Source organism: Acomys russatus, chromosome 3 (assembly GCF_903995435.1).
Source record: "Acomys russatus chromosome 3, mAcoRus1.1, whole genome shotgun sequence".
NCBI lineage: Eukaryota > Metazoa > Chordata > Mammalia > Rodentia > Muridae > Acomys > Acomys russatus.
In genome coordinates, this window is record NC_067139.1 from 42133772 (window position 1) to 42146865 (window position 13094).

Here is a 13094-nt window from a genome sequence, read left to right on the forward strand (position 1 = left end):
TGATTTAAAAAGCAGCAAAATCTATGGGTTACCTACCTAACCAGGCAGCTATAGAATCAAGGATTAAGAGGCTATGAACAAGACCATCAAGGAATGTAACCTCAGAACCTGGTGGTTTTTGTTTAAAAGACAATTTCTCACTATGTAGTCCTGCCTGACCTGGAACTTCACTATGTAGACCAGGCTGGTCTCAAACTTAGAGGGACCTACCTGCTTCTAGGATCAAAGGCATGTGACACCATGACTGGTCTCAGAGTTTATGTTTAGAACAAATAACTAAACTGAGCATAACCTCACTGTAAACACAACTGTGGAAAGCAGAGCAGGTAAATGGGTGATCTAACTTTCTACTGGTTTTAAAGTTCTGACTCATTTGTATCTTTGGGCTTATGTAGCCGGTGTGTGTGTAAGAGTGACTGTGTGTGGGCGGGGGAGGGGAAGAGGTAGGGGACTCCCTCATTTCGTGCTTGCCCCCAAGCTTGCTTTGTCTGACGCTAGTCTTAAAGTGCTGTTCTTCTTGCCTCCAGCTCTCTAGAAGTGGGATTACAGGTGCATTCCATCATTTGAGGTTAGGTGTGGTTGTTTTTAAAACTGTAATTATTTTTTAAATTACATTTACTCATTGTGTGTATGTGTGTGGGTGTATATATGGACAGTGGACAGTTTATGACACCCAGGGACTGAATTTAAGTCATCAGGCTTGGGGACAAGCACTTTTATCCACTGAGCCATCTTTCTGGCCCACCATCACCATCATCATCACCATCATCATCATCTATTGCTATGTAAAAGGGCAACTTGGAAGCTAATTAGGTTCCCAGGTCATGAATACTTATACACTATTTGAACATCTGCCTTCCTTTGCTGTTATAGGAAAGTTGATTTTACAAAGAGAATTTAAACTTCCCAAATTCACAGACACTGACAGACACAGAGAATCCTCATGGGATTCATATGCTTATAAAACCAGCATTACATGTAAGTAGGAAAGATCTGTTGCAAAATAAGCATGAAAATTTGTAAAGTAAAAAAATAAAATTCTGAAGCTGAAGCCACAGACAGAAAATATAAAAATGAAAACTCTCAGGGAGATCTGTCACTGACACACTGTAAAGATCAAAATCTAGTTACATTTAGTCACATTCAAAAGAATTCCTACTTTTTGCCACCAGCCAGCACAAGTCTCAAGCATGCTCCTGGAAAAGCCTGTGCCAGTGGGAACCACAGCAGGCTGATATCAGAGCAGCCCCACCTGGACAGAGCTCAAAAGTCCTCAGAAAGGAGCACAGTGATGCACTGGCAGCGGAGGGCTTGACTTCCTCACAATCCACATGATCCTGAGGGCCTCATATGGCAAAGTATGTTTGCTTATCAGCAATTACATTCTGAGCATTCATTCTCCAATCAAAAAGACTTGCCTTGACCTCCCTGAGAGCCTCCACCTCTCTGGTAAGAAGGTGGCTACCATGTCCATTTTGAGAGGAACAGAAAAAACAAGGATACCAATATCTGTGTGCTTCTGAAAAGGAGCCAAATCACCAACTGCCTGAACAGTCTATGACCAAACAGATCTGCCCGCCTGACTGAAAATATGCACAACAAACGTGCCCAAACACTCAAACAACAAAGTCAGCTTAAATAAAGACAGGGGTCAGGAATTGAGCACTTGCCCTTCCAGAGGTCGCGAGTTCAGATCCCAGCACCCACATCAGGTGGCTCACAAGGTGGCTCACAAGTTGGCTCACAAATTTCAGGGCATCTGATATTCCCTCTGTGTGTGGTGCGTGCGCACGCGCACGCACGTGCGCACATGCACACACATGTAGCAAGGGCATATGAGTTCACAAAGCACATGAATATAAAACTTTTCTTAAAAGCTAAACAAATAAAAGAAGTCTGTATGACTACTAGGTCCAGCACATCATAGTATACTTACGATAGCTGGAAACTGAACATCAATGTTCACATCTGAGTCTCTGAAGCCGAGCCTGCTACAGGAAGATCCGTACAGCCTAAGAGAACAGTCTAGAAGCAAGCAAGCACATAAAGTTATAAATAGTAGAATCTCTCAGAAGTTGTGATAAAACACTACTACCTAAAACAAAGCCATCAATCAAGACTGTGTCTAGAACCTAGACCATTCTGAGACCAGGAACTCACAACAGACTGTGAAGTCACATTTGGTCAGCTTTTCGCTGGACTTCAGTCACTCCTCCCATGAGCTGTGAAACATGCTAAAGACTCCTACATGATCATGCTCATATTTTGCGTAAAATTCTGTCATGACTTTTAAAATTCCAATGTTGAATGTTGAAAAGGACACCTGGCTTTACAACCTATAGTTTAGTCACAAGCTAATTCTAATGTCAGAATGCGCACGCAGCTCTAACTTACTACAGAGTGGGTTTCACTAAAAAGTATGGCTTCCTGCTACTGTTCAGGTTAGCCTTGATCCTGGGCCAATCATGTCATCTCACTGTCCCAAGGCTGGACTTACAGGCATGTCTATTATATCCAGCTAGCATTACCACTTCTGTGAGGGGACACATCTTTGAGGCAAGGTCTCAAATAGCTCTGCTGGCTCCTAACTCCTATGTAGCTGAGAATAACAGTGAACTCCTGATGCCCTTGCCTCCCTCCTAGTGCTAGGATTGCTGTGGTGTGAGGCTCTAAAGGTACCTTTTCATAAGACTCACTACAGCATGAACAAAAAGCTCTCACCATAGCCCAACCCTTCTGAAAACCATTGGGAAAATATTACAGTATAATTTAAAATGGACAAATTGGAAGTGCTGAGGCTCACACCAAGTCTCCACACTTTAAGACTGAGGAAAGAGGACTCCCATGAAGAAAAAGACAGAGTCTATTTGTTTCCTAATAAAGGCGTCTCAGTCACTTGTACTTTTACTGTATTTCGCTTGTAAACTCGACTATACTTTCTTACAGAAAACTGTTAAAAATCAAGAAATCACTTGCCATCATTGAATGTGTTTAAATGGAAGCAAGCATTGAGACTGATGGCCATAAGTACACACAGGTGACACACATCTGCACCTACACCCTGCTTAAAGAGAGAGTGCTGCTAGGTGTGGTGTGCACGTCTTTAGTCCCAGCATCTGGGAAGAGGCAGGCAGATCTCTTTATATTTGAGGGCAGCCTGGTCTACATAGTGAGCTTTAATCCAGACAGTGAGTAAGACCTTGTCTCAGGGGGGAAAAAAAGAAAAAAGAAAAGAAAAGGCAGTGCTTTTAATTTTGGTTGTTTGTCACAGGACAGCATGTGCATGACTTTCAGCATGAGTAATTTAGAGTTGTAATGGAATGTAATTAAGCAATGACTCCAACTGTCCCTCCTTTGACCCCACCTTCAAACTGTACTACATAGCACTGTCACCTTAATCCTTGTGGCCTTGAGGGCTTTTGGAAGTTGGTTGTCTGTTGTTCAAGGGCAATTCTGCCACAGAGAAAGCCTGAAAGCTTGATTAAGCTACCTCAGTCATTTGCCTACAGAAGCACAGCAGCATGTGTGGGGTGAGGCTACTGTGCAGGATTGACAGTGACTGTCAGGCAACAGCCCTCAAAGTTAACAAACGGCATGCCCCTAGAAGTTATCCCTACGACCTGATGGATCTAAAATTAGAAAGAGGCAAAAGACAGACATAACTTGGAAAAATCATTCCAAGACTAAACAAAATAACATCACATAATATGTACTAGGCTCCAAAACTCAGTTTCTATACAATTCTTTTATGTTCATTTAAATGGAAATTTACTTTAATGTATATAACCTAAAATTTACTCCAGGGTACCTCTCTTTATTTAACTAGGCTATGATTAAGTGCAGAGCAATTTCCTAATATGTACAAGGTCCTAGATTCAGTTTCTAGCACTATAAAAAAATGGTCTAAGCCAGGTAGTGATGGCACATGCCTTTAAACCCAGAACTCAAGGCAGGCAGAGGCAGGTGGATTTCTGTGAATTTGAGACCAGCCTGGTCTACAGAGTGAGTTCCAGAACAGCCAAGAATACACAACCCTGTGCTCTAGGTTTGCTCTCAGTACTTAAACACACAACAACAAAGCCCTATGTTAATTCAGACTAAAAAGCAACCAAACATACAATAACCTTACAGTGTCTCAATGTGGGGCATTAATTACTCACACAATGAAAATATATAATGAAAAGAAACGTAAGTTATTTGTTATGTTGGGAAAAGCCAGAAATGCAGACACACATGTGTACCCATGCGTGCACGCGCGCGCGCACACACACACACACACACACACACACACACACACACACACACACACTAAAGCTAGATGTGGTGGTAAATGCCTGTAATTCCAGCACACAAGAAACTAAGGGAGGGGATTCATGAGTTCAAGGTCACCCTGGACTACACAGCAAATTTCAGACCAGCCTCGCCTATTGGAAGAAAGAAGGGAAACAAACCCAAATGAGCCCTGTGCCCCCGCCCCAACAAAACCCTACCAATACCAAAACACTAAAACCAGCCAGATGTAGGAAAAAAAAGTCTTGCGATTCCTTATGTCCTGAGACAGGCAGGGTCTGCTATAGCCCAGAATGGCCTGAAGCTCAGGACCCTGCTACCTCAGTCTCCATAAGCCGGAATTATGGACAGCAGCCCTGTGACCAGGCCTTAAGTTATTGTTTATTAGGTAAAGTAACTTGAACTACAAGGTACTTTTAGATGCTAAAAATAGAAAAACAAATCTAGAAAATACCTGGTAGTTTCTGCTGGAACACACTTTCCATGACATGCTTAATTTCTAGCCTCTGATCCAAGTTTTCATTGTGTAAACCAAACTCCTGCACCACTCTGTCAATGGCGCTGCCAACTGCATGTATCTGGGAGGGCGCTGGTGGGGGCAATGTGGTGAGCAATTCTTCCTCCTGCTTTTCCTTGTAAGATCAATGGTAAGATTAAAAATGGCTCATATGTAGTTGTTACCTTTCACTTTTCACTGAGACAGTAACCTATAAAATTTTCTGGCATCTTTGTAGCCTTCTTTCTTAGACACAGTGGTCTTCATCCTATCCAACACACACATATAATCTACCTACTTACTACGGATAATAAGGAGCAGGCAGGAATAAGGAGAAGAACATGGACCACAGCAGGATATTAGGGGCCTGCTATCTACGTAAGAACACCCAGGCCCCACCAGTGGCTTCCTATGTCCTGACTCTAGACTTGGGGAAACTTCCAAGGCCACCCAGTGAACTCATCTGACTAGTGGAGACGCATCCTGGCTAGAATAAACACAGTAAACCGTTTGCTTTTAATATCTCAGTGGGTTTAAGGAAAGCTACAACCAAGACAGCTGACATCTGTGCAATCGCCAGAGACTCACCTTAAGGTTCTTCTTGTGCCTCTTCTCCTTGATATGCTTATGAGCAAATGGGATGGAGTCAATCAAAGCATCACACAGTTTGCAGGTGTACTTTGCTGTAGGGCAATTTCGTGGTCGCTACAGTTTGAAAAAATTGACAGAAGGATATATCTCCAAACATTTAGAGAAAATTAGGCAGAGTAATGGATCCCCCATCACTTTCAAAATTGACAGTCACTCTTATTTAAGTACAATGGCAGTAACTTTGATTTTCTCAGGTCACACAGAGTATCCCTTAACGTACAGACTTACACACTGAAAGGTGGAAAGCCTGATACATTGGGGCAAATATGGCAATTACCAAGTGGTAAGTAAAATGCGGATATGACCTAACAGATGTACGCATAAAGATGTTACCCTTTTCAGCCTGTCGATGCAGTCTTTCTTTAGCCGTTCCTCAGCCTGCTGCAGGCCCAGTAGCTCTTTTGTTGACAGCGTAGACTCGTCAATCACAGGACCTTCCAATTCTCCATCCTGTTCACTTTCCTCATTTCTAGTCCTCCGTGGCTTCCGAGGTCTGGACCGTTGTTTCTTGTTTTCTTAAGTTAGGGGACAATGTTGGCAGTGCTGAATACAACCACTCTTTGAGTAAGAAGTAGAACTTCTTCCTTTAAATTCATTGTCTTACACACAGCAGTAGGAACTGAACCCAAGTCCTCACCCAAGCTGGCAAGTGCTAGGCCCTGAGCTCTACCCCAAGCCCATATGAACGTCTTTCAGTGATCGAATAAGTGATTCCTGAACACTGAACAAAGGGGAGGTGGCTCCCCACATAAACCGTTGCAAGGAAAAGGACTGAACAAATTACATATGATTTTCTCTCCGCCCACATTCCCCTGCCGAGTTCTCATGCAGCAGTGAAGCCTCCTACTGAGGCTACATACTGGGGATTCTAACACACCTGATGGATAAACTACACACATAATACTTTCAGCCAAAATGTAAATTATCTGTGTTTTAATGAAAAGTACTCATATCTACTTTGATTTTTTTTTTAAGGGAAGAATCCAAGTGGGGGAAAATGGACAACACTGCATGTACCTGGAGACTGGGAAATTGTGATCATTTTCTTATAAGATTTGAATAAAATCATTTGGCTACAAATTCAGCCTTCAATCACAATTGGGTTCCTTCATTAAAAGGAAAAAAAAATTAAAGCACAGTTTTACTTACTGAGAACACACAGTTCCCACTTTACTTTTGTTTCTTAAACATACACTGACAGGCTGATCACATGCCAAAGGGGGGAAATGATTGGCAGTTAAAACCAAAGTTTACCCTATATAAATGTGTTATGAACTCTTAGTTAGTTCTACAATCTTTAGAATAACTAAATAAATTCAGGCTAAACTTTTCAACCTGTGAAACATATAACAATTGTGAGACTGAGCTTTAAAAACTGTGGCAAGCAGTGCTGAGATGCCTATCAGGCTCTGAAAGACATCATAATTTTGGGCTAAAATGATATTTATTTCCAAGTGAAAATTCTGATTAAGGGCCTAGAGAGATGGCTCAATGGAAAGCGCTCTTGCAGAGGACCTGGGTTCTGTTCTAGCAGAGGGACGATCAAGAAGAATTGAGCTACACAGTGAGACTCTGTCTCAAAAAGAAAAAAAAAATTAAGACATTTTAGTCCCTTTAACTCTTAATGTCATTTTCATACACTGCAAATTTATATAGCAAATTAAACTCCTCACGATTGTATGTAATCTTATAGACAAAAACTTAACATTTCCTTTATAAGAATTTTCAAGGGAAACTATCAATTTCTTCATTTGGCAAGCTGAAACTCAATGCCTATACTTCATACAGAACAATTTAAGTGAGGTTTTGCAAACACAGGGACAATATGCTCCTTTTTCACACCTGCAGAGGCACCTCCTAGTCAGTCCTAAAACTGAAAACGAACACACATAGGGTTTTGGTCTGTAATTTGTCCCTTTAATATTTTTAGCTGCAAAACATTGGTCGATAAATCATTACTATTAGTAGTAGTAATAGTGGTATTAGTAATTTTAGTCAGGGTCTCATTAAATAGCCCTGGTTGGCCTAGAAATCACTACGTAGATAAGGCTTGTCCTGGAATTCACAGATCTGCCACCCTCTGCCTCTTGTACCCTAGGACTAATGGTGTGTTACAGTCAGCCTGCCTTAAACCTTATCTTAAAATTGCCTTTCAAGGGCCGCGTGTGGTGGCGCACGCCTTTAATTCCAGCACTTGGGAGGCAGAGGCAGGTGGATTTCTGTGAGTTCAAGGCCAGCATGGTCTACAAAGTGAGTCCAGGACAGCCAAGGCTACACAGAGAAGCGCTGTCTCAAAAAACCAACCAACCAAACAAACAAACAAAAAAATTGTCTTTTAAGGTAGCCCAGCCAGTTAGTCAGTATAGCATGAGGCACCTCCCTCCCTTTTCATTTATTTGTTTTGTTTTGTTCATGAAACCTAGACTGGCCTCTGCCTCCCAAATGTCTTGCTATGTAGTCCAGGCTGGCCTGAAATTCTCAATCTTCCTGCTTTATCCTCCCTAGTTCTGGGTTGCAGGAATGTAACACACATATCTTAATTCTTTAATTTTCAAAAGATCAATAAAGGTAATTTAGTGTCCAGACCTTCATGAAGGCCATGATAGGAGGAGCACTTCAGGTATGCACAAAACTGTAAAACATAACAAACCAAAAGCCCAGAAACCAACAATAAATATACAGTTTCCTTGTCAGGACTCTAGGTCCTACATGACTAAGGTAATGGCCAGGGTGACAAGATGAATCCCTAGTTTCAGTTTTGATTTGAGTCTCACTTTCCACTCCAGCGCTGCATAAGTGCGTCTGGACAATTTTCACCTCTGCAAACTACAGCTGCCCAATCCAGGGAACCACGGCTTCACATTACTCCAGCGTCCCACACAACAGCCTTTCTAGTCTGCCCAACTCAAAGATTTTATTTCATTTATTTTGAGACAGGGTCTTTTTTAAAGCTTAATCAGGAAGAAGCAGGAGGATCACTGTGAGGCCAGGCAGCAAGCACTACACATTAAGACACCGTCTTCCCCCCAAAAGGGCAATTTCTAAAGTCCAGTTTCATATTATAAACAGCTTTCATGTTTTGTATCCAATTCATAACGTTATTTCACTTCAGTAAACACACCGACTGGATAGAAATTACTTTCCTGGTTTTTTAGAAACAAATGCTGTACAACATCTACTTCCACCTTCCAGAAAAATACACAACCGCTTTGTATAATTATTATAAAAATGTGAAGTTATTTAGAAATGAGGCTTAACACTTAGAAAATGCAGGCAAGAGAATCTGGCTAAGGTTAGCCTTGGCTACATGAGACCTTGTCTCAGAAAAAGAACAGATTTTGATTCTTCTGAAAGGGAACAATGCTGCTTTTAACTGCATCCTGGGTCTCTAAGTTTCTATTTCCCAATTCTGTTTTCTGGCTTGTGTTTCAATTTCCAGGGCCCTGGGTGAGCTTAGTTAAACAGCAACCCGGGTTCTCCCCACCACCCCAAACTTCCTCTTTCCCCGCCACTCCTCCCTCCTCTTTGAATATATACAGCCTATATTCTTAACAGTAAATATTTTCAGATGTATACTGTCATGTACATTATAAGCATATTTTAAAATTAAAATTATGAACTTAAAATTACATACACACCACTCAGAAACTACAGTATGATCTCCAAGGTTATATGGCCACCCTTTTCCTCTTCCATAAGGTCTTACTCATGGAAAATGAGCCTCATTTTTGGGGGGGCGGGGAGCAGTACTCTACTCTGCCACCCAGCCTGGCTTTGAGGTTGTGATGGTCCAATGTATGAAATACGTTGAAGATGCCCAACTGTAGTGCTATATACACTAACGTAATCACACTAAATAGCTCATTACTGAAAATAACACGGATACATAACCCAGAGACTCGAAGCATACCTGGGCTTCCTGCTTCCATTTCTGACACGGCTTCAGTGCTGGCGAGGTCTTTCTGAAACAGCCGTCTAACGGCTCTGCAGCCTCTCCCATCCTGCCACCTGTGGCCATCCTCACTTTCTTGAAAGGATTCTTTCCTTGACCGGCTTACAACAGGGATCCTAGGCCCGGGCTTGAACTCCCTCCAGTTATCTGCATTACCAGTCAGTTCATCAGATGGCCATTTCTTATTTTGATCTTTGTGGTTATCATTCATCCAAGCAGGCTGACTGTAAATTGGGTTTTTAAATGCATATGGATTGCTGGAAACCACATATGGTCCCTTCCTGGGGGTGTTCCCATAGTTCCCAGGCGATATCTTTTTTTTTGGAAGGCCTTTTTCCATTTTACTGCTATGGCCTTTAGCATAATCATCCATTATTAAATAATCTTGTTGGGGATGACCCCTTCTGAAATCATCATCATCAATAATTCCACGGTCTTTCGTGCGCTTCACAAAGTAAGGTTTGGTAGTATCTCCCATGGTCTTTGACTTCAACTTTCTTACTTTGTACCTGAAAGAAGGCATTTGGGGAGAAACGACAAGAAAAACCTGTAAAATAATATCATACCAAACACTCAAAGTAACACACTGATGCCCTGAAGTCATTACTTTTCTCCATTTAAAAATTAAATTGTTAGCCGGGCATGGTGGCACACGACTTTAATCCCAGCACTCTGGAGGCAGAGACAGGCGGATCACTGTGAGTTGGAGGCCAGCCTGGTCTACAATGCGAGTCTAGGACAGCCAAGGCTACACAGAGAAACCCTGTCTCGAAAAATCAAAAACAAAAGACAAAAGACAAAAATTAAACTGTTATCACATTCCTAGTAATTAGTACATCCCAGAAGTTGGGCTTAGCCCTACTGTTCATAAAAACTAGTCCTTGCGCAGGGCGTGGTGGCGCACGCCTTTAATCTCAACACTCAGGGGGCAGAGGCAAGGGGATCTCTGTGAGTTTTAGGCCAGCCTGGTCTACAAAGACAGTTCAGGACAGTCAGGGCTACACAGAGAAACTCTGGTTCGAGAAACCAAAACAAATAAACAAACAAAGACTCCCCCCCAAAAAAGACAAAAACAAACAAAACTCGTCCTTGTATGAAGCCTGAATCTGAAGACCTTTCTATAACCTCGAAAACTAAAGTAGTAGCGTCTGTGTAACAAAGTATCTTCAAAGTAAACATCCTAAGTCAACAATGTTACAAAACTCTCCAATTCTTTTTTTTTTTTTAAGTTGGCAATTACTTTAAAGAGTCATAGTAGCCGAAACTATGTGAACAGACTTTCAGTTTCGATCAACTCCACTCTTTGCTTTACTTTCAACCCGGCGCGACCGCAGGGCGAAGGGGCAGCACTTCCCACTAAGGTACCACTCTTAAGGGGCCGGGCTTCCGACCAAGGGACGCGCCAGCTGACTTACCCGATTTCTTAGTCCCCAGCCCCAGACAAGTCCAGTTTCGTCACCAACCACAATCCTCCGCAGAATGACACTCCTTTTCCTTCCCCATTCGGATGCCCCACCCCTGTATGCCTCAGTTTCCACAAGCGGAGTCCCCGGGCGGAGGAGGAGGGTGAGGCGGCCCCTCACTACTGGCTACGAAGTCGCCTTGGGAGCAAGGAAGCAGGAAGCACCCGGCCATTGACAGGGTTCCGGGGTCCCCTGGGCCAGGGCCGGAGCCTGGACATAAAGTGAAGACATGGACTCGAACCCAAGGGCTCCGGGCGCGCAGCCCGGCCGAGGCGGCCCGAGAAAGACGGCGCCAACGTACCTCGGGGCCGGGAGGTACCCACGGGCCCAGCCCGGAGGCGAGTCCGGGAGGGACGCGACGAGACGGCGCCCGGGAGCACTCACCAGCGCCGCGGAGGTCCCCCGCCGCTTCCTGTCCGGGCCCGGCTCCTCTCCGTGTTTTCCTTCGGCCCCACTTCCGGCGCTCAGCGCCGGCTCATTGTGCGCGATTGGAAGCCAGCCGTGCCCCCGCCCCGCGCTCCGCCGCTGGCCGGAAGCGCGCACCGGAAACGCGCGCCACCCAGCTTCCTCCCAGCGCCGGGCGCGCGCGCGGCGAGAGCGGGCCCAAGAGGTCTCTATTGCTAACTACCTGCTCGCTCTGGCACTAAGCGCTTACGGATTTCCCTGACGCCCCTTCTGTGGCTTCTAGGGAAACTGAACCAGCCTGCTGGGCCTTTTTATAATTCCAAGTGACTCAAGGCTGCAGTGAGGGCTTCATTACAGATCTTGAAGAAAGTCTAGCGGCCTTAGTCTTCCGGCTTACCCAGCTTTCATGCTCAAGGGGACCGCTCCTTCCTACAAGACCTTGTCTGTAAATAAATAAATAAATAAATAAATAAATAAATAAATAAGAAGAAGGCCGTATTTTGAAGACTACAAGTAGTGGTAAACGATGGTGGCGGGGGGGGGGGTGTGGAAATTCATTCCCCCCCCCCAACTGAACATTTATTGTAATGTAGGTGTTCTAATGCCTCGAAAACATGAAGCAACTAATAAATAGGAAGTGTTGGGAAAACGAGGCAGTTTTTATTTCTACCCCTGCAACAATAAATTTAAATGTATTTTGGTTCTTTAGCCAACAGTCTTAAAGTGAGGAATGCATACAGCCTTGGCTATTCCAAGACACTGTCTTGAAACTCAAGCCTACTAATTAAGAAATAAAGGAATAAAATAGAAATTTAGAAAGCAAAAGAGAGCCGGACATGACGGTGCACACCTTTAATCCCAGCACTCGGGAAGCAGAGGCAGGTGGATCTCCAAGCTTGAGGCCAGCCTGGTCTACAAAGTGAGTCCAGGACAGCGGGGGATGTTACACAGAGAAACTGTCTCCAAAACCCAAAAAACCAAAACCAACCAAGCAAACAAAAGCAAAAGCAAAAGCAAAAGAGACATAGGTAAATGGTAGACATTCTACAAACAACTTGTTAGAGTTGGTTTTCTCCTTCTGCTCTGTGGGTCTTGGGGATCACCTGAGGTTCCACAGCAGTCTTGATTCGTTGAGCCATCTCGAGGGTCCCACAAAGTTAGTAGTTGTTGTACAAAACATGAACTGAGCGTTCCTGTCACTTGGAGTAAAAGTTACACCCAACCAAATGTGACTGCCAAGCAATGTATCTTTGCATCCTTCTGTAGATGCGTTTAAAGGATGAGCGGGCCGCGGGGATGGGGGAGAGCACGCGCTGCTTTTGCGGAGGACCAAAGCTCACTCCCCATCACCCAAGGTGGGTGCTCACAGCTGCTTATTTGTTTTGGTTTTTCTTTTTTTGTTTTTGTTTTTTTCCGAGACAGGGTTTCTCTGTGTAGCCTTGGCTGTCCTGGACTCACTTCGTAGAGCAGGCTAGCCTCGAACTCACAGCGATCCTCCTGCCTCTGCCTCCCAAGTGCTGGGGTTCACAGCTGCTTATAACTTCACTCTTTTGGGCTCCACCACCAGCACCTGCATGCCCCCACACAGACAAAAAACACCTGCATGCCCCCACACAACAACAACAACAAAGCATCTTTTCGAAAGGAGGAAGGCACACTAGAAGCTGTGGTAGGAAACCACAATTATCTCCCCTTCTGTGATGGCAAAGCCTAGTCTTTAAGGAGGCCAGACTGAAATCCAAAACTTCAGTAGCTGGAAGAACGTGTTCCTGTGCGGTTGTGTGTGACTTGAAACACACTCTTAAAAATTTGTGATCATCTCTTATGTCGATGCTTT

At 43.8% G+C, this 13094-nt stretch overlaps 1 protein-coding gene across 1 annotated transcript in view; it reads right to left on the bottom strand.

The window, feature by feature from the left end:
* Tut7 (terminal uridylyl transferase 7) overlaps positions 1–11147 on the bottom strand; it is a 55869-nt gene extending 44722 nt beyond the window's left edge. The window contains exons 1-6 of the mRNA XM_051172823.1: positions 10805–11147; positions 9348–9898; positions 5771–5952; positions 5375–5491; positions 4745–4922; positions 1937–2025 (exon numbers count right to left, since the gene is read on the bottom strand). Coding sequence (XP_051028780.1) covers positions 1937–2025; positions 4745–4922; positions 5375–5491; positions 5771–5952; positions 9348–9867 — 1086 coding nt within the window. The 5' untranslated portion in view covers positions 9868–9898; positions 10805–11147. The remainder of the gene's footprint in view (positions 1–1936; positions 2026–4744; positions 4923–5374; positions 5492–5770; positions 5953–9347; positions 9899–10804) is intronic.
* Between the last annotated feature and the right edge of the window lie 1947 nt (positions 11148–13094).